Below are 25,400 nucleotides of genomic sequence, written 5' to 3' on the forward strand. Positions count from 1 at the left end.
GGATTTTACAATCTATATGGATAAATACTTCAACTATTAAGAGGAGAATAAGGATAAAATGAATTCAAAATAATTCTAATGATGGAACTAATCCTATTTGGGGTGAAATGATACATACTTTGCGTCTGGCATGTAACAAACAGCCTGATTGGCTGGAATTGTCCAAGGCTGTGTGGTCCAGATTAAAAAACTAATAGGAGATGAACCATCTGTGGAAATAAAATTTCAAACATGTTACTAAGTGTTCCAGTTCCATAACTGTAATAAACACAAGCAATGACTAAATCGTACCTATAAGAGATGCCAACTTAGGACCAGGTTTCAAGAGAGGGAATTTTACATATATTGAGCGACTGACGTGCTCAAGATTGTATTCAAGTTCCGCTTCTGCCAATGCAGTCCTTAGGATTGAAAATATTAGACATAAATATTTGGAAGTCTCACAAAGTCTCTCCTTTAATGAGCAAAAACACATAAATACCTTGAAGAGGGAGACCAAAACACCGGTTTGTAAGATCGATAAATCAGGCCCTGTAAGAGACAAATATATTATATCAAGCTGGGATTTTGTAACAAAATCTAACACACTTGGGAAAAAAAAGTACTTTATTACCTTGTCATACATTTCGTAGAAAATTCTCAACTGTTTGGCCTCATAACTTCCATCAAATGTATAGTAGCAATTATTCCAATCTGCCATTATTCCCCAACGAATAAATGCCAACCTCTGTTTCTCAATTGCTGCTTTAGCAAATAATCTAGCTAAACAAAAAGACAAGAAAAAGCTTTTAAATAACAGTACATCAAATTCATAAACATAGTTTAGCATGTATGTCTCTAAATGCAAGTATTGTACACAGTTTAGACCAGTGGTTTTCAACCTTTTTATATTTGGGGATCAGTGGAAATAGGAGTTATTTTGGAGATTACTAAGGCAGAAATCACCCTGAGCATAAGAGAATTTGACTAAGATCATTGGGTCTATAGTTTTCATACAACATCAGTACTTAACTCTCTCACAGACTAGCACAAAATTTCTGGAGAACTGGTCTGCACACTTGTGGTGAAAAGGCACTGGTTTAGTCTAACCAGGTGGTGGCACAGTGGATAGAGCGTCAGACTGGGATGCGGAGGACCCAGGTTCGAGACCCCGAGGTTGCCAGCTTGAGCGTGAGCTCATCTGGTTTGAGGAAAGTTCACCAGCTTGGACCCAAAGTCGCTGGCTCAGGCAAGGGGTTGCTCTGTCTGCTAAAGGCCCATGGTCAAGACACATATGAGAAAGCAATCAATGAATAACTAAGGTGTCGCAATGAAAAACTGATGATTGATGCTTCTCATCTCTCTCCGTTCCTGTCTGTCCCTATCTATCCCTCTTTCTGTCTCTGTAAAAAAAAAAAAAAAAAAGGACTGGTTTAGACTACAAAGTTACATAGGAAAGTCATTTGGAAAGTTAAAGGTGTTTGAACTCTAAAATAACTAGAATTTAAAAAGTTAAAATTTTGTTACCATGGTCTATATTTTCCAGACTTCATACAATGACCTTACATTTAGGAAAAAATACACTGGAAAAAGTATTCTTCAAATGTCTTAATTTAAGAAAAGATCAGAGAATATATTCCATTATACAGAAAACAATCAGTATATCTAGTCAAATCCAAGAAGTTTCAAAAGGAAGTAAAAAATCTTCACAACCATATCCAAATATATAGTATATTAACTTAACATATACGAATATGATTCCTTGCTGAGCCAATCCACTGAAGAATCAAATAAGACAAAAAAATCTGAATTTTCTGTGACACAAGTGATTTCCAACAGATGCCATGAAACAAAATACAATGGGTCTCTTTGATAAAGTCCAGACCTTAGCAGGGCACCAGTGTTTACAAATATCTCTTTAAAACAGAGAGCACTTACCTTTCTCTCTAATTTCCACCGCTGAAAGATTCTGAGCTTTTGCACCAAGTTCTGATAATACTTTTATTTCAATGGGTAACCCATGACAATCCCAGCCTGGCACAAAATGTACTTTGGAACCCCTCATCATTTGGTAGCGATTGGCTATATCTTTCAAAATCTGAAGAGAAAATACGAAATCACCATTCAAACATGAAGCTTGTATCCAACAATTTATATTATTTTCATAATATTTTAAAACACCGAGAAAGCCCAATTTTAAAAAGATCTATATAAAGTAACCTATTAAATTTCCTATTCCAAGTTCAATATAAATACGATAACTTATTAAGTTTTAAAATGCCTTAACCGCCCCCTCAAGAAAAATCAAAGAATAAAGAATTTTCAAAGAAAAACATTATGCCCCAAATTACCAATTTGTTTGTAAAGCTGAAATATGCAAATAGGCAGCCTATACCACCTGTTTAAGAAATCATTTTAATTGTCTAACCACCATGCTAGACACCTATAACTAATACAAAATGTTGGATGCAAACTGTAATTTAAAAATTTTTTATTAAAAATAATAATTTTAACCTTCCAAGGGCCTCTCTGCCTCTCATGTACTAGTCCCCCCTTCTGTCACTTCCCACCAAGAACACTAGCCTCATCAAACACTCAAGGAGGAAAACAAGATGGTGATGGAGTAGGCGGACGTACCAACTTCCACCTCCCAGAACCAAACTGGATTACAAACTAATTTTAAGAACCATCATCTGGAAAAACCAACTTTGGACTAAACTAAGAGGACTCTTCAACCAAGGAACACTGAAGAAGCCACACTGAGACTGGTAGGAAAAGCAGAAACGCAGAGAGGGCTGCCCAGCTCCCCGGAGCGAACGGCAGCCAAGAGAGACTTGCCTGGTGGGAAGTGAGTTTAGCAGAGATGGGAGGATACTGAGTCCCAGGAACAAAGCCCCAGCCTGCAGCCCCAGAGCCTAGAAGAGGCATATGGACAGTATTTAGCTAGAAACAAGACAGGATACTGTTTGTGAGAAAGAGACTAATTTCTCAGACCCAGGATTCTTCTTAAAGGGACTGCGCAGAAAACCTCTCTCACAACCACTCACCCAGAGCTCCAGGAGACAGGGAGAGAGGAGTGGACTGGAGTAGCAGGAAGAGAGTGTAATCTAGGAGGCACAGGGATAAACATTTTGAGAGCCACCCTAACCTCTGGGACGAGTCACTCCCCAAATCTGAAGTGAATATTTCCTGTGGAAACAGCAATACCAGCAAAGGGAAGCAGGACACCAGCCAAACAAGCTCTCCCACGGCACTCAGAGCAGAGTCGCTTAGAAGGAGGGAGCTTTCGGGACTACAGTAGTGAGTATTAGGGTCTGAGCTGCAGCGCCCCTAACAACACGGCTGAGGGCTCGCTGGAGGGCAGGCGGCCGCACGTGGAAGCACGGGTCTGTCGGCAAGAACAGAAGCCATCTGGCCACCACTGAGGCCCAGGTGTGAGCTCAGTCTTGCCCGGCTGGGGAGGAGGAGACGTGGGAAAGTGGTCAAGCCCAGCTATGAGCCACCTGCAATCCAGCCTGCGGGAGAAGGAAGGGAACCCCGGAAGGGGTAGAGACCAGCCCTTGAGCAAGGGTGCAGGAGTACAGCCTTGCCCGCCCACAGAACTGAGGCTTGTGGCGTGACTTGAGAGCTGGCTCCTCCCCCAGGGGTGGAGCCAAAAGCCCAGAACAGGCAGAGTCCCACAGCTGAGCATGAGCACGCAGTACCACCTGAACTGTGAATACAAGGCTTGCACCTGTCCCACAAGCGGGCTCCTCTGCCTGGAATTAGGCGGAGACCTGCAGCTGAGCAAAGGTGCTCACCCCTGCCCTCAGGGCTGAGCATAACGCCACCTGCGGGGGCGGGGCAATGGTCAAGGCCACGGAGGCTTGTACATCTAAGCATGTGATCACAGGCACTCCCCAGAAGGAGAGGCGGAAACCACAGCAACAGCCCCACTGGGCAGGCCCTGGCAGCGCTCATACCTGAACTCCCTAGGCAGCAACAGCAGAGGGGGTGGCGGGCCTGCAGACAGACCACACCTAGGGAACACAGAGGCCACACCCAGTGGACTCCAGTGGCCAAAACCTTCTTTTACACACACAAAATGAGCAGGCAGAGAAATACAACACAAATGAATCAAGAGAAATCCCCAGAAAAGGACCTGAATGACTCAGATATAACCAAATTGCCAGATGCAGAGTTTAAAATAACGATTGTTAGGATGCTCAAAGATATTAGAACAACAATAGACGGTCATTATGAACACCTAAATAAAGAGATGGCAAATATAAAACAGGACACTGAAATAATAAAAAAGAATCAGTCAGAAATGACAAATACAATATCAGAAATGAAGAACACAATGGAAGGAATTAAAAGCAGGATGGATGCAGCTGAGAATCGAATCAGCGAGTTAGAGGACAAGATAAATAAAGGCACAGAAGCAGAGCAGAAAAAAGAAAAGAGACTCAATAAATATGAGGAAACTTTAAGAGAGCTCTGTGACAACATAAAGAGAAATAACATCCTCATCATAGGGGTTTCTGAAGAAGAAGAGAAAGAACAAGGGATAGAGACTTTGTTCATATCATAGCTGAAAAATTCTCTCAAGGCAGAAAAACATCTCACAAATTCAAGAAGCACAGAGAACTTCATTAAAGAGAAACCCAAAGAAATCTACACCAAGACACATCATAATTAAAATACCAAAGCTAAGTGATAAAGAGAAAATATTAAAAGCTGCTAGAGAAAAAAAGACTATCACCTACAAAGGAGCCCCCATAAGGATGACTTCCAACTTCTCAACAGAAACACTTGCGGCCAGAAGGGAATGGCAAGATATATTCAAAGTAATGCAGAACAAGAGCCTACAACCAAGACTACTTTATCCAGCAAGGCTATCGTTTAAAATTGAAGGAGAAATAAAAGGCTTTACAGACAAAAAAGAACTCAAGGAATTCACTACAACCAAACCAATGCTGCAAGAAATGCTAAGGGGCCTGTTTTAAACAGATCAAAGGAGAAAAAATATATAGCAAAAGAGGAATACAGTTTTCAAGAATAAAATGGCAATAAACAATTACATATCAATAATAACCTTAAATGTAAATGGATTAAATGATCTGATCAAAAGACATAGGGTAGCTGCGTGGATAAGAAAACAGGACCCATACATATGCTGTGTACAAGAGACAAACCTTAAAACAAAAGATGCACACAGACTGAAGATAAAAGGATGGAAAAAAATATTTCATGCAAATGGAAATGAAAAAAAAGCTGGGGTAGCAATACTTATATCAGACAAAATGGACTTTAAAACAAAGACTAGCCTGACCTGTGGTGGCGCAGTGGATAAAGCATTGACCTGGAAATGCTGAGGTCGCCGGTTCGAAACCCTGGGCTTGCCTGGTCAAGGCACATATGGGAGTTGATGCTTCCAGCTCCTCCACCCCTTCTCTCTCTCCTCTCTCTCTCCCTTTCTGTCTCTCTTTCTCCCTTTCTCTCTCCTCTCTAAAATGAATAAATAAAATTTAAAAAAAAAACAAAGACTATAGTAAAAGATAAAGAAGGTCACTACATAATGATAAAGGGAGCAATCCAACAGGAAGATATAACTATTATAAATATCTTCACACCTAATATAGGAACACCTAAATATATAAAGCAGACTTTGATGGATTTAAAGGGCGAGATCAACATCTATACTATAACAGTAGGGGATTTCAATACCCCACTAACATCACTAGATAGATCCTCAAGAAAGAAAATTAACAAAGAAACAGCAGACTTAAAGAACACAGTAGATCAACTTGATTTAATAGATATCTTCAGAACCTTTCACCCTAAAGCAGCAGAATATACATTCTTTTCAAGTGCTCATGGTACATTCTCTAGGATAGACCACATGTTAAGGCACAAAAGCGGTCTCAACAAATTTAAGAAGATTGAAATCATATCGAGCACTTTCTCTGATCACAATGGCATGAAAATAGAAATCAACCACAACAGAAAAACTGAAAAATACTCAAACACTTGGAAACTAAATAGCATGTTATTAAATAACAAATGGGTTAACAATGAGATCAAAGAAGAAATAAAAAAATTCCTAGAAACGAATGATAATGAGCATACATCAACTCAAAATATATGGGACACAGCAAAAGCAGTCCTGAGAGAGAAGTTCATAGCATTACAGGCATACCTCAAGAAGCTAGAAAAAGCTCAAAGAAACAACTTGACCCTGCATCTAAAAGAACTAGAAAAAGAACATCAAGTAAAGCCCAGAGCTAGTAGAAGGAAGGAAATAATAAAGATCAGAGCAGAAATAAATAACATAGAGGCTAAAAAAACAATACAGCCTGACCTGTGGTGGCGCAGTGGATAAAGCGTTGACCTGGAAACGCTGAGGTCGCCGGTTCAAAACCCTGGGCTTGCCTGGTCAAGGCACATATGGAAATTGATGCTTCCTGCTCCTCTCCCCTTCTCTCTCTCTCTCTCTCTCTCTCTCTCTTCTCTATAATGAATAAAATCTTATTTAAAAACAAACAAACAAAAAAAAAACCCTGGGCTTGCCCAGTCAAGGCACATAAGGGAGTTGATGCTTCCTACTCCTCTCTCCTTCTCTCTCTGTCTCTCTTCTCTAAAATGAATAAATAAATAAAAATAATTAAAAAAAAAAAAACAATACAGAGGATCAATGAAACCAGGAGCTGGTTCTTTGAAAAGGTAAACAAGATCAACGAACTTTTAACCAGACTCACCGAGAAAAAAAGAAAGAGGACTCAAATAAAATTAGAAATGAGAGTGGAGAAATAACAACTGACACAACAGAAATACAAAATATTGTAAGAAAATACTATGAAGAACTGTATGCCAAAAAACTAGACAACCTAGATGAAATGGACAAATTCCTTGAAATATATAATCTTCCAAAAATTAATCTGGAAGAATCAGAAAACCTAAACAGACCAATTACAACAAATGAGATTGAAAGAGTTATCAAAAAACTCCCCAAAAAGAGAAGTCCTGGGCCTGATGGCTTCACAAGTGAATTCTACTAAATATTCAAAGAAGAACTAACTCCTATCCTTCTCAAGCTATTTCAAAAAATTCAAGAGGAAGGAAGACTTCCAAGCTCCTTTTATGAGGCGAGTATAATTCTGATTCCAAAACCAGGCAAAGATAACACAAAGAAAGAAAATTATAGGCCAATATCCCTGATGAATTTAGATGCTAAAATACTCAACAAAATATTAGCAAACCGGATCCAGCAATATATGAAAAAAATCATACATCATGATCAAGTGGGATTTATTCTGGGGAGGCAAGGCTGGTACAATATTCGCAAATCAATCAATGTGAATCATCACATAAACAAAAGGAAGGAGAAAAACCACATGATAATTTCAATAGATGCAGAAAAAGCATTTGATAAAATCCAGCACCCATTCATGATCAAAACTCTCAGCAAAGTGGGAATACAGGGAACATACCTCAACATGATAAAGGCCATCTATGACAACCCACAGCCAACATCATACTCAATGGGCAAAAATTAAAAGCAATCCCCTTAAGATCAGGAACAAGGCAGGGGTGCCCCCTTTCACCATTCTTATTCAACATAGTTCTGGAAGTCCTAGCCACAGCAATCAGACAAGAAGAGGAAATAAAAGGCATCCAAATTGGAAAAGAAGAAGTAAAACTATCATTATTTTCAGATGATATGATATTGTATATAGAAAACCCTAAAGTCTCAGTCAAAAAACTACTAGACCTGATAAATGAATTCAGCAAGGTGGCAGGATATAAAATTAATACTCAGAAATCAGAAGCATTTTTATACACTAACAATGAACTGTCAGAAAGAGAAATTAAGGAAGCAATCCCCTTTACCATTGCAACCAAGAAAATAAAGTACCTAGGAATAAATTTAACCAGGGAGATTAAAGATTTGTACTCGAAAGATTATAAAACATTGATAAAAGAAATCAGGAAAGATACAAACAAGTGGAAGCATATACTGTGCTCATGGTTAGGAAGAATAAATATCATTAAAATGTCTATATTACCCAAAGCAATTTATAAATTCAATGCAATACTGATTAAAATACCAATGACTTACTTCAAAGATATAGAACACATATTCCAAAAATTAATATGGAACCAAAAGAGAACATGAATAACCTCAGTAATCTCGAAAAGGAAGAATAAAGTGGGAGGTATCACACTTCCGGATATCAAGTTATACTATAAGGCAACTGTACTCAAAACAGCCTGGTACTGGCATAAGAACAGGCATATAGATCAATGGAACAGAACTGAGAACCCAGAGATAAACTGACACTTTTATGGACAACTGATATTTGACAAAGGAGGTTAGGGCATACATTTGGAGTAAAGACAGCCTCTTCAACAAATGGTGTTGGGAAAATTGGACAGCTATCTGCAAAAAAATGAAACTAGACCACCAACTTACACCATTCACAAAAATAAACTCAAAATGGATAAAAGACTTAAATGTAAGCCGTAAAACCATAAGCATCTTAGAAGAAAACATAGGCAGTAAGCTCTCAGACATCTCTCGCATCAATATATTTGCCAATTTATCTCCACGGGCAAGTGAAATAAAAGACAGGATAAACAAATGGGACTATATCAAACTAAAAAGCTTCTGCACAGCTAAAGATAATAAGAACAGAATAAAAAGACAAACTACACAATGGGAGAATATATTCGACAACACGTCTGATAAGAGGTTAATAACCAAAATTTATAAATAACTTGTAAAACTCAATACCAGGAAGACAAACAATCCAATCAAAAAATGGGCAAAAGAAATGAATAGATACTTCTCCAAAGAGGACATACAGATGGCCAATAGGCATATGAAAAAATGCTCAACATCATTAATCATTAGAGAAATGCAAATTAAAACCACAATGAGATATCACCTCACACCAGCCAGAATGGCGCTCATCAACAAAACAACACAGAATAAGTGCTGGCGAGGATGTGGAGAAAAGAGAACCCTCCTGCACTGCTGGTGGGAATGCAGACTGGTGCAGCCTCTGTGGAAAACAGTATGGAGATTCCTGAAGAAATTAAAAATCGAACTGCCTTTTGACGCAGCTATCCCACTTTTAGGAATATACCCCAAGAACACCATAGCACTGTTTGAAAAGAAGAAATGCACCCCCATGTTTATGGCAGCATTGTTCACAATAGCGAAGATCTGGAAATAGCCCACGTGTCCGTCAGTGGACGAGTGGATTAAAAAGCTTTGGTACATATATACTATGGAATACTACTCAGCCATAAGAAATGATGACATCGGATCATTCACAACATGGATGGACCTTGATAACATACTGAGCGAAATAAGTAAATCGGAAAAAACTAAGAACTATATGATTCCATACATAGGTGGGATATAAAAATGAGACTCAGAGACATGGACAAGAGTGTGGGGGTTACGGGGTCAGGGGGAGGAGAGGGAGGGGGTCGGGGGAGGGAAGGGGCACAAAGAAAACCAGTTAGAAGGTGACAGAAGACAATTGGACTTTGGGTGATGGGAATGCAGCATAATCAAATGTCAAAATAACCTAGAGATGTTTTCTCTGAACATATGTACCCTGATTTATCAATGTCACCCCATTAAAATAAAAAAAATTAAAAATAATCTAAAAAAAATACCACACAAGGAAAGTTCTGACCTCCAGGTCTTTGCTTTTGGCCACTCTGACCCCAACGAGCCTCTAAAGCTTGCTCCCTTACTTGAGGACTTCACACAAACGCCACCTGTTCAGTGAGAGAGGCATCTTCCCAAGACCAAGTTCATAAAATTGTAGTTTGCTCACCTGACCCCGCCTCCCACTGTTCTTCTCTATTTTTATTTCAGTCCATTGCACCTATCACTATTGTGGTACCAGTTTGGGCTGCTATAATGTGATGGCATAATCTGGGTGGCTTACACAACAGAAACTGATTTCAGTTCCAAAGTCAGGAAAGGCCACGGTCAAGGCGCTGGCAGAGCAGGCATCTCGGGAGGCCTGTGCCCAGGTTCCCTGACCACTCTCTTCCTGCTGTGACCCTCACACAGCAGAAGGGGACAAGGGAGCTCTCTGGGGTCTCTTTTATTAAGGGCACTGATCCCATTGATGGCCTAATTACTTCCCAAAGGCCCCATGTCCAAATACCATCCCATTAGGAGTTAGGTTTCAACATATGAATTAGAGAGATGAAACAAATAGCAACTCTAACATATTTTATTTATCTTATTGATTATGTCTTCCCTAAGCATAAGCTCCAAAAGCAGAGAACTTATCTTTATTTTGTTCACTGATATTCTGGGTCTAGAACAATGCCTGGCACACAGTTCGTGCTCAATGATTTACGGAACAAAATGAAGTTTACTAATGCAAAACAACACGCTCAAAGCAAAGAGTGATTTGTCACACAGTACTGAAATGGTTCATTGCTGCTTTCTATCAAGACATTGATTTTATGTGTCAATGACATAATTGTCAAAGTATTAGAATACTCTTTTGTAAAGTATTGAAATACAGGTCCCCCCCCCAAATCTTATATACTTAATTAGAATTACCTTATTTAAAGCATGTCCAACATGAGGATCACCGTTTGCATAAGGAGGTCCATCATGAAGACAAAATTCTGTCTTCACTTTTCTTTCTCTTTGCCATGAATAAAGTTCTGAAAATCCACATTTCTGTTTAAAAAGAGCAATAGTGTCTGAACGTTATATAAACACACACTCCTGCATCTTAGCATCAGTAACAGCCAGCACTTCTTATCGCATTCCAATATATTCAGTTCTAAAACAGACACAGTGAGTTTCTGAAATGTAGTATACATCTGAGTACTCGCCTTCCAATTTTTATTGAATTTACTAGGGTGACATGCTTAGTAAAATTTTATAGATTTCAGTAGTATAATTCTATAATACATCACCTCTATATTGTATTGTGTTCACTACCAAAAGTCGAGTCCCCTTCCATTCCATTTATCCCCCTTTACCCTCTTCTACCTCCCCCAACAACACCCTTTCTCTCTGCTAATCATTACACTGTTGTGAGTGTCTATGTTTTTTCTTAATTCCTTTACCTTTTTCACCCAGCCCCCTCAACCCCCTGTCCTCTGAGAACTGAGTACTCTTTTTTTAAAACCTTTCTATTGAAAATGTCCCGCATAGACTTCTGAGCTCCTTAAATAGCATACAGGATGTACAGTCTGTAAATTAAATTCTTGGAAGTCTTTCAGCACTCCCCACCCTCCACTCTTCAATCCTGCCAGCTGAAGGACCTGTCCATCACCTGCCCTCGACCCACTCATACCTAATTCTGGCAACCTTCTGATCTAAGCACTTGCTACTCTCTATATCTGCAAAAACACTCAATGCAATCTCTTGTGTGATCTTGGACAAGTCTCTTTTCCCTAATGGGCCCATTTCTTTGTTTGAAAAAAATGTTAATGCCCATTTAATGCAAAGATGAAACTAGAGAACACCTGAAACTGTCCCATTTCCTGGCATCCAGAAGGTATTGGATAAAACACTTTTAAAAATGAGATGGCCATCTGCCTCAGGCGCTAGAATGGCTCTGGTTGCAACAGAGCAACACCCAGGATGGGCAGAGCATCGCCCCCTGGTGGGTATGCTGGGTGGATCCCGGTTGGGCGCATGCGGGAGTCTGTCTGACTGCCTCCCCATTTCCAACTTCAGAAAAATACCAAAAAAATAATAAATAAATAAAAATAAATAAAAAAATAAATATGAGATGGCCAAAACAGCTTGATAAGTCTAGAACTGACAACCGTCAGATGTAAGCTAAGCATTTCTACTTAACTTCCAGGGACTTGAAAAACTTCTAGAATTACCAAAACTAACATGTGAATCTCTGCCCTTAGAAAATTCAGTCTAATAAGGGAGGCAGACGCCTAGTTTAGGAGAGGGAGTCAGAGGAGGTAAGTACCCCTACTTTGTCCTGCAAACAAGTTGTAATTCCACTTGACTTCGTTACCAAATATTTATATGCATACATGCTCACTTTACTTACTGCAAGCCACTGGAAAAGGATCCCCATTCGACCTGCTTTGCAGCTAAAAATGCGACTTAACTGTAACAGGTGCTGCTCTCTGAGCACCACTAGTTACCCTTTCATATTCCGCTCGGGGACCTGCCTACCACTTAGGGACTTACCTCTAAATTTCTTCACTTTTACGTTTCCAGGCAGTAAAGCCTGTGGGAAACGGATGGTTTCCACCAATCTGGTCACAACACACACACACCCCTCCCTCCGAGCCCGCAGCTCGGCCCCCATCCCACCCGGGGTGGCTCCCGGGACAGCCCGCCTCCCTGCGTCCAGCGGGGTCGGGCCTCCCTCCTGGGTCCCCGCTCCGCGCGTACATGCGGGCCGCACCTGCTGGATCTCCAGCTCCGTGTCGGGCTGCTGGCGGCCCAGCAGTTTCATGGGGAAGCTGGTCTGGGGCAGCAGCACGGTGTCTCGGTACTTGCCATTACTCGAGTTCTGAGGCTGGTTACTGGCCCCGGTGACTGATCGCTCCAAAAGCCCTCTGGCGGTCCCTCGCCACCCCGGGCCACGGGGAACGCGGGGTGGCCCCCAAAGACTCCGGGCGGCCGCTAGGGCTGCTGGCCCCGGCTGGGGAGGGCACAGCCCCCAACGCATGGCGGGCCAACCCCAGCCTCCCCAGGATCGCGGGGTCCTTGGCTCCCACCCTGGCTCGGAGAAGGAGGGACCCAGGAAACCTTAGCAAGCTGAGTGGAATGGTGGAATGCGCACGCGCGCAGGGTACGGAAAGGAAGGACGGAACGCGGGCTCCCGGAGTCCGCGAGGTTATATCCAGCTCCGGGTCTTGGCTGCAGCCGCGGGGTTTAGCCTGGCTCCAAGGGGTGGGGCCGGCTCTGAGGGGCGGGGCAGGTGTACCACGCTGGGACTCCTGTTTCAATCACAGTGTGCTGCCTTTAAAACATATTTTATTATTTAATATAACATATCCATGATAGTATCACTTCATGTAATTCATATAAAATTGTAAGTAAGATATTTCACATTCTTTCTCTTCATACTACATCTTTGAAATTTGTTATTTTACACATACAGTCCATTCTCAGTTTGGGCTAGTAACTTGTCCAGTGGTCAACAACCACATGGGGCTAAATGGCAACCTTAATGGGTAGCAATGCTTTAGCGAGTACAAAGTTCATACCACTATTGTAAACCAACCTAATTATTTTCAAGATTCCCTCTGTCCCTGCTATAGTTCACCCCTATTCGCCTCCATGTGGTTGTCCAGGTCATCGTAGTGCACGACTGTTACCTCTTGGGCACGGCCTTCCTAATCATAAAACCCAATATCCCAAAGAGTTGGTATACATAAATTAAAAGACGGGCAAATTTTCTACAAAAATGAAAATGTTACACGGAAAAAGACACCCCAAAGTGAGAAGCCAGGTGGCAAATCGTTAACATTCCATCAGTGTCAACCTTTCACCAGGCACTGTCCCCAGCTCTTTACTTGTATTAACTCATGTAATCTTTAATCCCAGGGCAGACAGCATGCCAGAACAAGTCTGTGAGGTGAGGTGGGGACTGTGGGTACTCCTATTTTCCAGGTGAGGAGGCTGAAGCACAGGGCGTTAAGTAATTTTCTCCAAGATCACCCAGCCAAGAAGGAGCAGAGCTGGCATTCAGTCCAGGCAGCTGGCCTCCGGTGCCTGTTTGCATAATCCTTGTGGTACATTGTCTCCTCTACCGCCACCCCCACCCCCACCCCCCACATACCGTGGAGATATTGCGGTTCGGTTCCAGACCACGGTAATAAAGCAAGTTTTGCAATTAAGTGAATTGTAATCTTTTTACAAATGGACTGTCTTACCTTCCATTTGTTAAAAAACAAAACAAAAAGGCAACACCTGTGAAGAGCAATAAATCTAAGCTTGGTAAAATGAGGTGTGCTAGAGGGAGAAAATATCTACAACACATTTTTAAAAACTTATATCCAAAATGCAAAAAGAGCTGCTACAAATTAAAAATATATGAACAACCCAACAGACAAAGGACAAGAACAAGCAATTCATAGGCCAAAATGGAAACAGCCAATAAACAAAAAGATATTCAACTTCAGGAGTCATTAAGGAGAGGTAGTTAAAACAAGAGAGCAGGTTTTTTTCCAATAGATTAGAACATAAATTAAGACGTTTGACAACAGGGCATAGGCCGGACAGTGAAAGTGGACTCTCTCACACTGCCGGTAGTATTGTAAAATCTGTACTGCCCTTTTGAATGGCCATTTGGTAAATATTCACCACTATTTAAAATGCCTTTCACTTTTTACTCGCAACTGCACAGCGGGGCACCCATTCCCCAGCCACAGTCTCGAGGAAGCTGAGATGTAATCCCAGGAGCTCTCCCAACCAACCTTTATTTACATAAAATCTTGCTGAATTTCACAGTGCTCCGTTTCCGCATAAAACCTGTGCTGAGTGTCCACTGAGCCCTTCAAGCAGAAGGCTACTTTCTGGAGCACCTGCCTACAGGCATACCTGGGAGATATTTCAGATTCAGTCCCAGACCACAGTCATAAAGCCAGTGGTAATCGTTTTTGCTGGTGGAGGGTCTTGCCTTCAGATTGTAAAAAAATGCAACACCCATGACACACAATTAAACAGAGCACAGTAATATAGGACTAGCCTTTCTCTTCCCATCAGCTATTCTATAGTTAGCGTGTTTAATCTTAAACTAATTCATGCTAATTGTACTTGCTATGTAATTATATAATTTCTACAAATTGATGTGTCATTAATGTGGTAGATTTGCACCCTGGCCAGATGGCTCAGTTAGAGCATCGTCCCAAAGCACAGAGGTAGTGGGTTCAATCTCCAGTCAGGGCACATACAGGGACAGCTCAATGTTTCTGTCTTCCTCTCACTAAAATCAATCAATGAAAAAAATTTAAATGGTAGGTTTTCTTACATTTTTTGGCATAATAAAATTAATGGTTTTTCTTAACTCACTGAGTTATTATGAAAATCAGATGAGGTTGTGCAGGCTAAAGCCTTCTCAAACTAGAACTCCATGTAATGGTAACTATTTATTGATATTGCTCTGGTGAATTTTTTAAAGTATAGAAAGTATTTTTAATTACAAGTGTTTGGGAATTACAGAAAAGCAGACACAAAAAGCATTCACTAACTACTCTCTCCCCTCCCAAACCAATGTTTTTTTAATGCAAAGATAAGTGCTTTTAGGAAAAGTTGAAAGCTCTGTATCTAAAAAAACAAAAAGTACTGTTGAATTAGGTGGAGCCAAAACAAGTGTAAAATGGTGGGGGAAACATGACATGTAAAGATGTATAAAGGTTCTGCGCTTAGAGTTCTCATAAGTGTCTAAACTCCAAAACGAGATGGTAGTTACGTTCTGCACTATGCAAAGAGATCAAATCAAACTCCAATCTAAGGACCCATGCTCTAAGAAAAGACCTGGGACATTTCACTGTTCCTATTTTATTTGTAACAATGAAAATGTAGTCGTGAGCTACTTAATTTTAAAATGTTTTTTTAAATGTTTAAAAATTTTTTAATTTTTATTTTTTAAAGAGACAGAGAGTGAGAGACAGGAACGGAGAGAGATGAGAAGTATCAATTATTAGTTTTTCATTGGGCATTGCAACACTTTAGTTGTTCATTGATTGCTTTCTCATATGTGCCTTGACCGCAGGCCTTCAGCAGACCCAGTAACCCCTGTGGTGGAGCCAGCGACCTTGTGCTCAAGCTGGTGGGCTTTTCCTCAAACCAGATGAGCCCGCACTCAAGCTGGCGACCTCAGGTCTCAAACCCTGGTCCTCTGCATCCCAGTCAGACGCTCTATCCACTGCGCCACCGCCAGGTCAGGCTAAAGTAGTATTTTGTAGTACCTCTTTTACGTTGACAAAAGCTTGCTGCCACCAATCCAATACCAACAACCGTCCCCAGTCTGGGGTGTTGTAAGAGGAGAGACTTTATTCGGATGAACAGAATGCCAACGTGAGAAACGTAGACTCCTGATGAAACTCAAAGTGAGCGCGCCTGAGGCAAAGTGGAGGCCCAATTTTATAGAGAAAGTCCCCGCGCTGGTCCTGGATTAGTCCAATGTTATGCAAATTGAGGAACCCAAATTTGCAGTTTGATTTTGCCTTCAATTTATAAAAATCGCAACACCCGTGAAGCGCAATAAAGTGCATATTATGAGGTATATCTGCGGGGGATTTGGTTTTCTAATCAATTGCAGAACTGTGTTCAAATAGAGAAATTTAAGAAATTTACATTTACTTTTATAACCCCTATGTTTGCTATTAACTCTGCCATCTTACTTAACACTACCGGTTGTATTCTAATTACAATGCCCTACTTTTTAATATTGAAAAAAAAAGTCGTCAGCTATGCGCTTTGCTGTTTGTTCTCCTGCATGTCTGATCCCCGCCCCCCAAACGCACTCATAACAGGACAATTTTTGTTTATCCTGTTTTTTTTATTTTCCGCAGTACATCAAGGAAAAAAAAGCGGCCATTGCCCAGGATTTATCAGCAGGTAAATGTAAAAGATTTCAGACCTGTTTAAGAATATGATGAGACCCTGGCCGGGTTGTTCAGTGGAAAAAAGCATCATCCGGGGCGCTGAGGTCTGGGGTTCCACTCAGAACAAATTCGCTCTCATTCCCTTTCCTCCCTCCTCTCACTCTCCCTTAAATCAATGCGGAAGAAGTTTTTAAAAATATGATTAAAAAAAATATGATTGAATGCTTTCTTTTTTCTGTTTTAAAGTAAGCACTAGTAACACAATTCTGCTTCAAGTTCTTCTGTTGTTGGAAGCGTAGGTGGAGGCGCGGTTATCCCTCTGAGGTTACTTAATTGCCCCGCCGCCGGAGGATACTTCTAACCCCGTGAACAAAGTAAGAGTGTATAGCTTGTACAAAGTAGGCTGGAAGACTTGGGAAAGCGGGATGAATCTTGCACACTTCTCACTTTGCAGGCTACCAGCGCCCACCGAAAGCTTAAAGAAAACACGGAGAAGTGGAGTTTCGGCGGGTCGGGAGTCGGACTGGGACGTGGCGACGCAGCTGCTCTGCGCCTGCGCCGAGTGGGCCGCATGCGCAGTAGCTGAGGTAGGACTTAAATCCGCCGAAGTCCTATTGACAGGGAGAGAGAGGTAGTGGACGCCACCAGGAACCTGTTGCCTAATAACGTTTTTGGAACGTTATTCCTGAAGTGTCTTTCGCTTAATTTTGTTCCAGACGTGTCACCGTAAGTTTTTCCCCTGCGGGCCGGGGCAAGGGCAGAGCAAAGGCAGATCCGGGTGGTTCATTGGTCTCCTAACTCCACCCCTTTGCACAGATATGCGGAGATTGAAGGGATTTATGGTTTTAAAAAAGAAAACCCGATTACTGTGAGTCTGATCGCGTCTCCAGATGTTCCTATTTCTCACCTACATTCGTGAGTGCCAACGTTTAATTGTGTAGCTGTGATTTTATTTTCGCGCTCTGGGGTCTTCATGGCACCTAGACTGTGGGTTTGTGCATCCAAATTTAGAGACTGTTTTCCACCTGAAATTCCATTTATTTTTAATAGACGTTCTTTCTACTGTCTTTCCTACATATTTGTAGACTTGCTTGGTTTGTTTATGTTTCCCTGAAATATGCATATTTGATCATTCAAAACGTGTACATTTTGCTTTTAATACGATTTTTAACCCGTCCTAGAGGTTCCATCACTTTAACATGCTCAGAACGATGTGTGTCCTCACACTCCAGCCAAATCTAGGCAAACTCTCTTGTCTCTGCCAATCTCACAAATGAATGATTTCGCCCGACCAGGTGGTGGCTGGGTGCATAGAATGTTCACCTGGGACACTGAGGACCCAGGTTAGAACCCCTGAGATCCCCAGCTTGAGCGTGGCATCATAGACATGATCCTATGGTCCCTGTCTTGAGGTTAAAGTTTGCTGGCTTGAGCCCAAGGTCGCTGGCCTGAGCAAAGGGCCACTGGCTCCGCTGGAGCCCCCCCCCCCCCTCCCCGGGTCAAGGCACTTATGAGAAAGCAATCAATGAACAACCAAGGTGCTGCCATGAGTTGATGCTTCTCATCTCTCTCTCTCTCTTCCTGTCTGTCTCTATCTCTAAAAAAAACCCAAACATCATTTTTTGTCTTTAGTTTGCATTCCTTTCTTAATTAGTGAAATTGAGTATTTCTTTTATTTACCAGTTAAGCAAAGGCTAGTGTTTTAGGACCCAGAAGTGTAAAAATGGTAGAGAAGGAAATACAGTTTAATCTGAACTGTAAGGTAATTAACTTGCAGGGAGCTTTTGGGCCTTGTTCTGTATCCACCTGTATTAGCAACAGATAATTCTCATTTGGGCTCTGGGAAGGGTCACAAAAAGGCTAAAGAAAACTCTTTTACAGATTTTTGCATTGTGATAATATGATTAGCCACATTTTTTTTTTATGCGAAGAGCCAAACTTGTATTCATTTGTTTAAAAAAATTTGTAAGAAGATGATTGGGGGTTGGGGGCAGTAATGTTTCCTTGTTAACTCAGTACCAAAGAAATACTTTAGAGAAAATCATGGAAATATTTTTCTATTTGCCAACTAAAAATTTACAGGATCTCTTTATAAATAATTGTGTGCTTTGTACCAAACCTATTTTTTTGCATTCACTTAAAACTGATGTTAGCTTTAAATGGTGGTTCATAAATATAGTAGACGTTTTATGAAGAATATAGTAGAAGGACAAAACCTAAAATGTTTTCTTTGGAAGAAATTACTGGGGACTTGGCAAACCTGAAGTGAAGTAGGTTAGTCATATATGAAACATGAGAAGGCTGTAATGATTGCTCATGTAGCTCAAAGGTTAATGATACCCGTGATTAGTTAGGGACACTGGTTTGCCTTTCACACATTCCATCTTGTCTAAGGTAGGAACTGAATGTGTATACCAACACATTAAAATATCCTCAATGGTTAAGACATCTGGATAGTACAGATTAATTACTTGGCTACCTTTTCCAGTATAGGATATGTCAGATATATGGCTGGTCATGGATATAAGGGAGTAGAGATAAGGCCAGCAAAATGTTTGCAAAGTTATTTCTCCTGTTTGAGGTGTTTCTGAAATCCTAATTATAACTATTTTTCCTCGTGTAACCCCTTGGTATGCCAGGAAAATGAATATAGCCTGATGATGATGTAATAAGATAAATAGGACTTAACTACATCAAAATGAACTTTATTTTTGTCTGAATTCCAGACAGCATTGGGCACAGTATGTAATTTAGCATGCATTCAATTTAAATTCTGACTTTCTTCTGAAGGGTTTCCTTTGTTTATTGTCTTATAATGTTCATAACCCCTCTGAATAGAATGTGGATGATAGAAAAAAGATGTAAAGAGGCTAAAAGGCACATCACATCAAATATATAGTCAGAAATTGGTGGGCGAATGGTGAATATTGCTGAACTGATGTCTATAATGTCTATATCGTGTTCCCTTCTTGCACTGAAATAACATTAACTTAATTTGAGTGAGTGGCGAGACTTTCTGCAATGGGTTGGTTCCCCATAAGTACTCTGGGACAGAGATAAAGTACTGGAGGTGTATTGGGGAGTGTTCATGGGATGATTCATGAAAGGGAAGGGAAAGAGGTAAGAACAGGGGTCCCCAAACTTTTTACGCAAGGGGCCAGTTCACTGTCCCTCAGACCGTTGGAGGGCTGGACTATAAAAAACACTATGAATAAATCTCTATGCACACTGCACATATCTTATTTTAAAGTAAAAAAACAAAACGGAACAAATACAATATTTAAAATAAAGAACAAGTAAATTTAAATCAACAAACTGACCAGTATTTCAATGGGAACTATGGGCCTGCTTTTGGCTAATGAGATGGTCAATGTCCGGTTCCATATTTGTCACTGCTAGCCGTAACAAGTGATATGATGCACTTCCGGAGCCGTGTGCGTCCTGTGTCACTGGAAGTAGTATTGTACGTGAGCGACCCTGCGCTTTGCCGCACCACCACATACAGTACTCCAGGAGCACAGGATGCATCCGCTTACCACCAATGAAAGAGGTGCCCCTTCCAGAAGTGCGGGGGGGGGGGGGGGGCGGGTTTTTGGCCTCGGGGCCATATGCGGCCGGCGGGCCGTAGTTTGGGGACCCCTGGGTAAGAATGTGCAGGGGGACTGGAAAACCTTGGGCCGTGATGCCGTCAGCTGACCACACTGGGCATTCGTAAGCGAGGATGACCCATCAGTGTTGGGGCAGTGGCCCAGTTGGAGTGGAGGGAGGCCTTTGCATCCCTGTGTTGACCAGCTGCAAGTGAAGCGACTATTCTCAGCAGATACATTCCCAAACAAAGGCCACTTACTGGGAACACTCAGCAGCTAAAAAAAAAATAAGTCCTTCAGTCCTGAAAGGGCCCTGGGTGGTGCACCCCAGCTTCAGGACTGTCCCTAAAATTGCAAGATTTGAATTTGTATTTTCAAAGATGAATATATTTGATCCTACAGGCTGTTTTCTCTGCATTTTTTCACTGGGGCCAGGACCCACTCTGACACACTGCTTTTGTAAATGGTTGGTCTTCACGCCCATTAGTTAGGCTGCTGCTTGTGCTCTCTGTGGCTACTGATGAGGATGGAAGCAAAGAATCAGCAGATTAAATTTTATTTCATCTCTCCAGGAACATTCATTGACTTTTCAGAAACTGATTGTAACAATGTGCAGGCCCTCCCCTTTTTAATTACTCTACACATCTACCACGTCCCTTATGTTATACCTCTCTTAGCATATACCTGTTTTATGTTATAGAAATTTTGGGTTTTGATGGTTTACTCCAAACCTACCAAAATATTAGCACTTCAAGGAATATGTTATATTTTTTCAGCCCCTGAAACACCTTCCATCGTCTTTGCATGTTACACTCGTCATACGTAAAACTTTTCCACGTGTTTGTAGGCCTGAGCCGTTTCCCTCATGCTTCAATATACCCCATCTGTGGGGGGAATAAAACTATAGGATTGACTGAGCACTAATACTGAAATGGAGCCTGACCAGGCGGTTGTGCAGTAGATAGAGCGTCAGACTGGGATGCGGAGGACTCAGGTTCGAGACCCTGAGGTCGCTAGCTTGAGTGTGGGCTCATCTGATTTGAGCAAAGCTCACCAGCTTGGACCCAAGGTTGCCGGCTCAAGCAAGGGGTTACTCTGTCTGCTGTAGCCTCACCATCAAGGCACATATGGGAAATCAATCAACGAACAACTAAGGTGTCATAACAAAAAACTAATGATTAGTGCTTCTCATCTCTCTCCATTCCTGTCTGTCTGTCCCTATCCCTCTCTCTAACTCTCTCTCTGTCTCTGTAAAAAAAAAAAAAAAAAAAAAAAAATCGACCAATACTGAAATGGAGGTTTTTCCAAGCCTCTTTTAAGAATCTGTGCAGTGCCTGACCAGGTGGTGGCGCAGTGGATAGAGCGTCAGACTGGGATGCGGGAGGACCCAGGTTCGAGACCCCGAGGTCACCAGCTTGAGCGCGGGCTCATCTGGTTTGAGCAAGGCTCACCAGCTTGGACCCAAGGTCTCTGGCTCCAGCAAGGGGTTACTCAGTCTGCTGAAGGCCCGTGGTCAAGGCACATATGAGAAAGCAATCAATGAACAACTAAGAACTCACAACGCACAACGAGAAACTAATGATTGATGCTTCTCATCTCTCTCTCCGTTCCTGTCTGTCTGTCCCTGTCTATCTCTGCCTATGTAAAAAAAAAAAAAAAAAAAAAAAAAAAGAATCTGTGCAGTTAATGGGGGCAGTCCCAGGCGAGTGCGCCATAAATATGTGCTGCGTTGAATTCAAGTAAATGAAACCAGTAGCTGGCTTCGAAAATAACCAGACTCATCTCCCCGTTTTCCCCTTAGGGCTTACCATGGCTTCTGGTCCCACTGTGTTAATGCGGTTGGTAGCCTCAGCGTATTCTGTTGCTCAAAAGGCAGGAGCAATAGTTAGACGCGTTATCGCTGAAGGAGACCTGGGTGTCGTGGAGAAGGTACTGAAAAGTCTCACTGTATTTCATACCAACCTTATCTTTGTTCCCTGAAGTTTTAGTTTAAGGACATAATCTGGATAGACTTTAATAGTAGAAATCATCAATGGCCCCCTTCAGAGAGGGTGGAATGCTGAGGGATGGTGCCGGGTTTGTAGAAGGAGCAGGAAGTACTTATCCTAGAGATGAAAAGAGTTGGGATAGCCTTCCTCAGATAGTTAAATGGCATGGTCTCTAAACTTGATCGATATATAAGTCATCTTCAAATTCAGTAATTCTTTTCAGATGTTTTATTCAACAGGTGTTTATAGAGTGTCTGCTGTGTGCCCGACATACTTCTTTAGGAAATAAAACAAAAATCTGTGCCTGTGTGACACTACGTTCTTGCAGAATAGTACTTTGCATGAGACAAGCAGGAAACATCTGTGTGATTTTCACAATCATCCCTTAGCTCATTACATAGCATTGTAAAAATTCCGCTATTCACATTAATACAGTGTGTCCTTAAAGTCATGGTGCACTTTTGACCGGTCACAGGAAAGCAACAAAAGACAATAGAAAATGTGAAATCTGCACCAAATAAAAGGAAAACTCTCCCAGTTTCATACCTATTCAGTGCAGTTATATGTGGGCTCATGCACAGATTTTTTAGGGCTCCTTAGGTAGCTATCCCGAATAGCCTCTATAGACTTGTCACTGACTGATGGCCTATCAGAACAGGGTTTCTCCACCAAACTACTGGTTTCCTTCAACTGCTTATCCCACTGAGAATGTTATTCCTATGTGGTGGCGCTTCGTTATAAACGCACTGATATTCACGTTGCACTTTGGTCACGGATTCGAATTTAGCGAGCCACAGAACACACTGAACTTTCCTCTGTACCGTCCACATCTCGATTAGCATGGCCGTGGGCTGCTCTGCTATATACACAGTGTTACATCATCATCTGCACATGTGCACATACTGCCACACCATCCTACAGAAACTGGGAGGGTTTTCCTTTTATTTGGTGCAGATTTCACATTTCTATTGTCTTTGGTTGCTTTCCTGTGACTGGTCAAAAGTGCACCATGACTTTACGGACACACTGTATAATCTGTAAATTCACCTAACCAGGCATATGTAGGTTACAGCGTGGTGTAATTCTCTGAAAACATTAACAAAGGAGATTATGCTGTCAATTCTGAGATTTTTCACTATTTTTCACTCGCATGATAGCCTGATATGTGGGTTGAGTGAGTGTCATAGGCGAGCTGTGTGTTAAATATTATAGTTGTTCATTTTTACATTTCCGAATTAGGCATTTTTTTCTGTACACCAAGGAATTGTCCTAAGGACCCCTGGAATTACTAGGATTAGGACTAGTGAGTGAAAGTTATAGAAGAATCCATATAAGGGATACCTTTCAAATAACAAATGATACAATGTTTCAGCTTCGACAACCTATAATAAATTAGTTATGAATTTCCTGTTTCTCGATCAAAAGATTGACCGAGAGATCTTGCTAAAGGAATTTCTGAACTGGGAAGATGTCCTGATAGTTGAAAAGCCCTTTTCCAAACTATGACCCCTGTAATTCCCATGGGAAAACCACACCGAGAAACGTGTTGGCTCATTTGGCGTTAAGTTCTACAAACCTAAGAACAGTGGACTTAAATGCTCTTGACTCTCATGCCTTAGGAACCAGAGGACAATGTTGCGTATTAGCCTTGCTAAAATTTGCACTCTTGCTTGCAGACCTGTGCGACAGACCTACAGACCAAAGCCGACAGGCTGGCACAGATGAGCATATGCTCCTCGCTGGCACGGAAGTTCCCCAAACTGACAATTATAGGGGAGGAGGTAAGACTTGTCAGCGATAGGGTATCTTTAAATGCCTGTTTACCATGTGGATTTATGACTGCCACTTTAATAATTTATGGACCACTATTATGATTTAAAATGTTTTATCTACTATTTTAACACAAAAATGGTTATATTCCTTGGACTTGAAGGAAATGTCTGATTATGAAATATTTTGGTCCATTTCAAAGCCAAATGTCTCAGTTCTTGACCATCAGAGATATGGTTCCCATGATACTATTCAGCATACAAACTATATGATGAGTAGAGTTCTAGAACTTGAGAATAAAATGAATTTTGTTCCTGTTTTTTTTTTTTAAATTAAGCTTATTTACATACTTTATCCAAAGGTTCTAACACTGTGAAAGGTACAGGATTGACATTCCGTGTTCTGAAAGAGAAAAATATGATGTCAGAACCACTTATTTTTAAAAGCATATAATACTTTAAAAATTCATTTCTGACCTTGGTGGCGCAGTGGATAAAGTGTCAACTTGAAATGCTGAGGTTGCAGGTTCAAAACCCCAGGCCTGCTGGGTCAAGGCACCTATGGGAGTTGATGCTTCCTGCTACTCCCCCTGCTCTCTCCTCTCTCTCTCCTCTCTAAAATGAATAAATTTAAAAAAAAGTTTCAAAAAAATTTTTTTAATCTTTAAAAAAATTTTATTTCTTTCTAAACTGTTCAAAATAATGAAGTTGGGACTCTCTGTGATCAACTTTGAAGAGGCATATCTGGTTGTGTTTGCAGTTTTTGTTTTGCTTTGTTTTTTTAGGTGAGAGGTGGGGTGATAGTGAGGCAGACTCCTGCATGTGCCCCAACCGGACTTCACCCAGCAACTGCTGGGGCCAATATTCAAGTACAGAGCTATTTTTAGGACCTGAGGCTGTTGTATTTGGACCAACTGAGCTATCCTTAGCATCCAGGGCCACGCTTGAACGAATCAAGCCACTGGTTGTGGGAGGGAAAGAGAGAGAGAAGGGGGAGAGAGAGGGAAAGAGAAGCAGATGGTTACTTCTCTTTTGTACCCTGACCAGGAATCGAACCTGGGACTTCCATACACGGGGGTGATGCTCTATCCACTAAGCCACCAGCCAGGGCTGATTTGCAGTTTTACTCGGTTTGCTTTAAAGCTGCAAACACAAATGGTGGGACTAATGAAAGCAGTGATGCTGCATTTCTTCTGTGATGGACACAGAGGTCCTCTGTGGGTACTCAGCAGTATCAGTCATCAGTGTTTTCTGCTGCAGGACCTGCCTTCTGAGGAAGTGGACCAGGAGCTGATTGAAGATGGTCAATGGGAAGAAATACTCAGGCAACCGTGCCCGTCGCAGTACAGTGCTATTAAAGAAGAAGATGTACAAGCCTTGTTATTACTTCACTTCTATTCATCTTTGTGGGCTTGTTTCTTGCTGGCCATAGTAAAGGAAATAACATTGGCCTATAATGATGATAAGTTGGTAGTTATAAAATAGAGGCATCCAGGACTGGAAAACTTTCA

The 25,400-nt window shown here is 41.4% G+C and overlaps 2 protein-coding genes across 5 annotated transcripts in view; one reads left to right on the forward strand and one right to left on the reverse strand.

Moving 5' to 3' along the window:
- The window catches only part of IARS2 (isoleucyl-tRNA synthetase 2, mitochondrial), a 48,121-nt gene extending 35,335 nt beyond the window's left edge, over window positions 1-12,786 (reverse strand). The window contains exons 1-7 of the mRNA XM_066238093.1: window positions 12,393-12,786; window positions 10,562-10,684; window positions 1,918-2,077; window positions 614-762; window positions 482-531; window positions 292-401; window positions 119-209 (exon numbers count right to left, since the gene is read on the reverse strand). Of these exons, the coding sequence (XP_066094190.1) occupies window positions 119-209; window positions 292-401; window positions 482-531; window positions 614-762; window positions 1,918-2,077; window positions 10,562-10,684; window positions 12,393-12,659 (950 nt within the window). The 5' untranslated portion in view covers window positions 12,660-12,786. The remainder of the gene's footprint in view (window positions 1-118; window positions 210-291; window positions 402-481; window positions 532-613; window positions 763-1,917; window positions 2,078-10,561; window positions 10,685-12,392) is intronic.
- Window positions 12,787-17,117: 4,331 nt separating this feature from the next.
- Window positions 17,118-25,400, forward strand: part of BPNT1 (3'(2'), 5'-bisphosphate nucleotidase 1) — a 33,512-nt gene continuing 25,229 nt past the window's right edge. The window contains exons 1-4 of one of the 4 annotated variants that reach the window (XM_066238095.1): window positions 17,118-17,271; window positions 21,934-22,061; window positions 23,797-23,901; window positions 25,150-25,257. In XM_066238095.1, coding sequence (XP_066094192.1) covers window positions 21,942-22,061; window positions 23,797-23,901; window positions 25,150-25,257 — 333 coding nt within the window. In that variant the 5' untranslated portion in view covers window positions 17,118-17,271; window positions 21,934-21,941. Of the gene's footprint in view, window positions 17,272-17,336; window positions 17,461-21,933; window positions 22,062-23,796; window positions 23,902-25,149; window positions 25,258-25,400 lie in introns of those variants that run through there. The other 3 variants (XM_066238096.1, XM_066238094.1, XM_066238098.1) reach the window with 3 other exon arrangements.

Source organism: Saccopteryx bilineata, chromosome 1 (assembly GCF_036850765.1).
Source record: "Saccopteryx bilineata isolate mSacBil1 chromosome 1, mSacBil1_pri_phased_curated, whole genome shotgun sequence".
In the NCBI taxonomy this organism is placed as follows: domain Eukaryota; kingdom Metazoa; phylum Chordata; class Mammalia; order Chiroptera; family Emballonuridae; genus Saccopteryx; species Saccopteryx bilineata.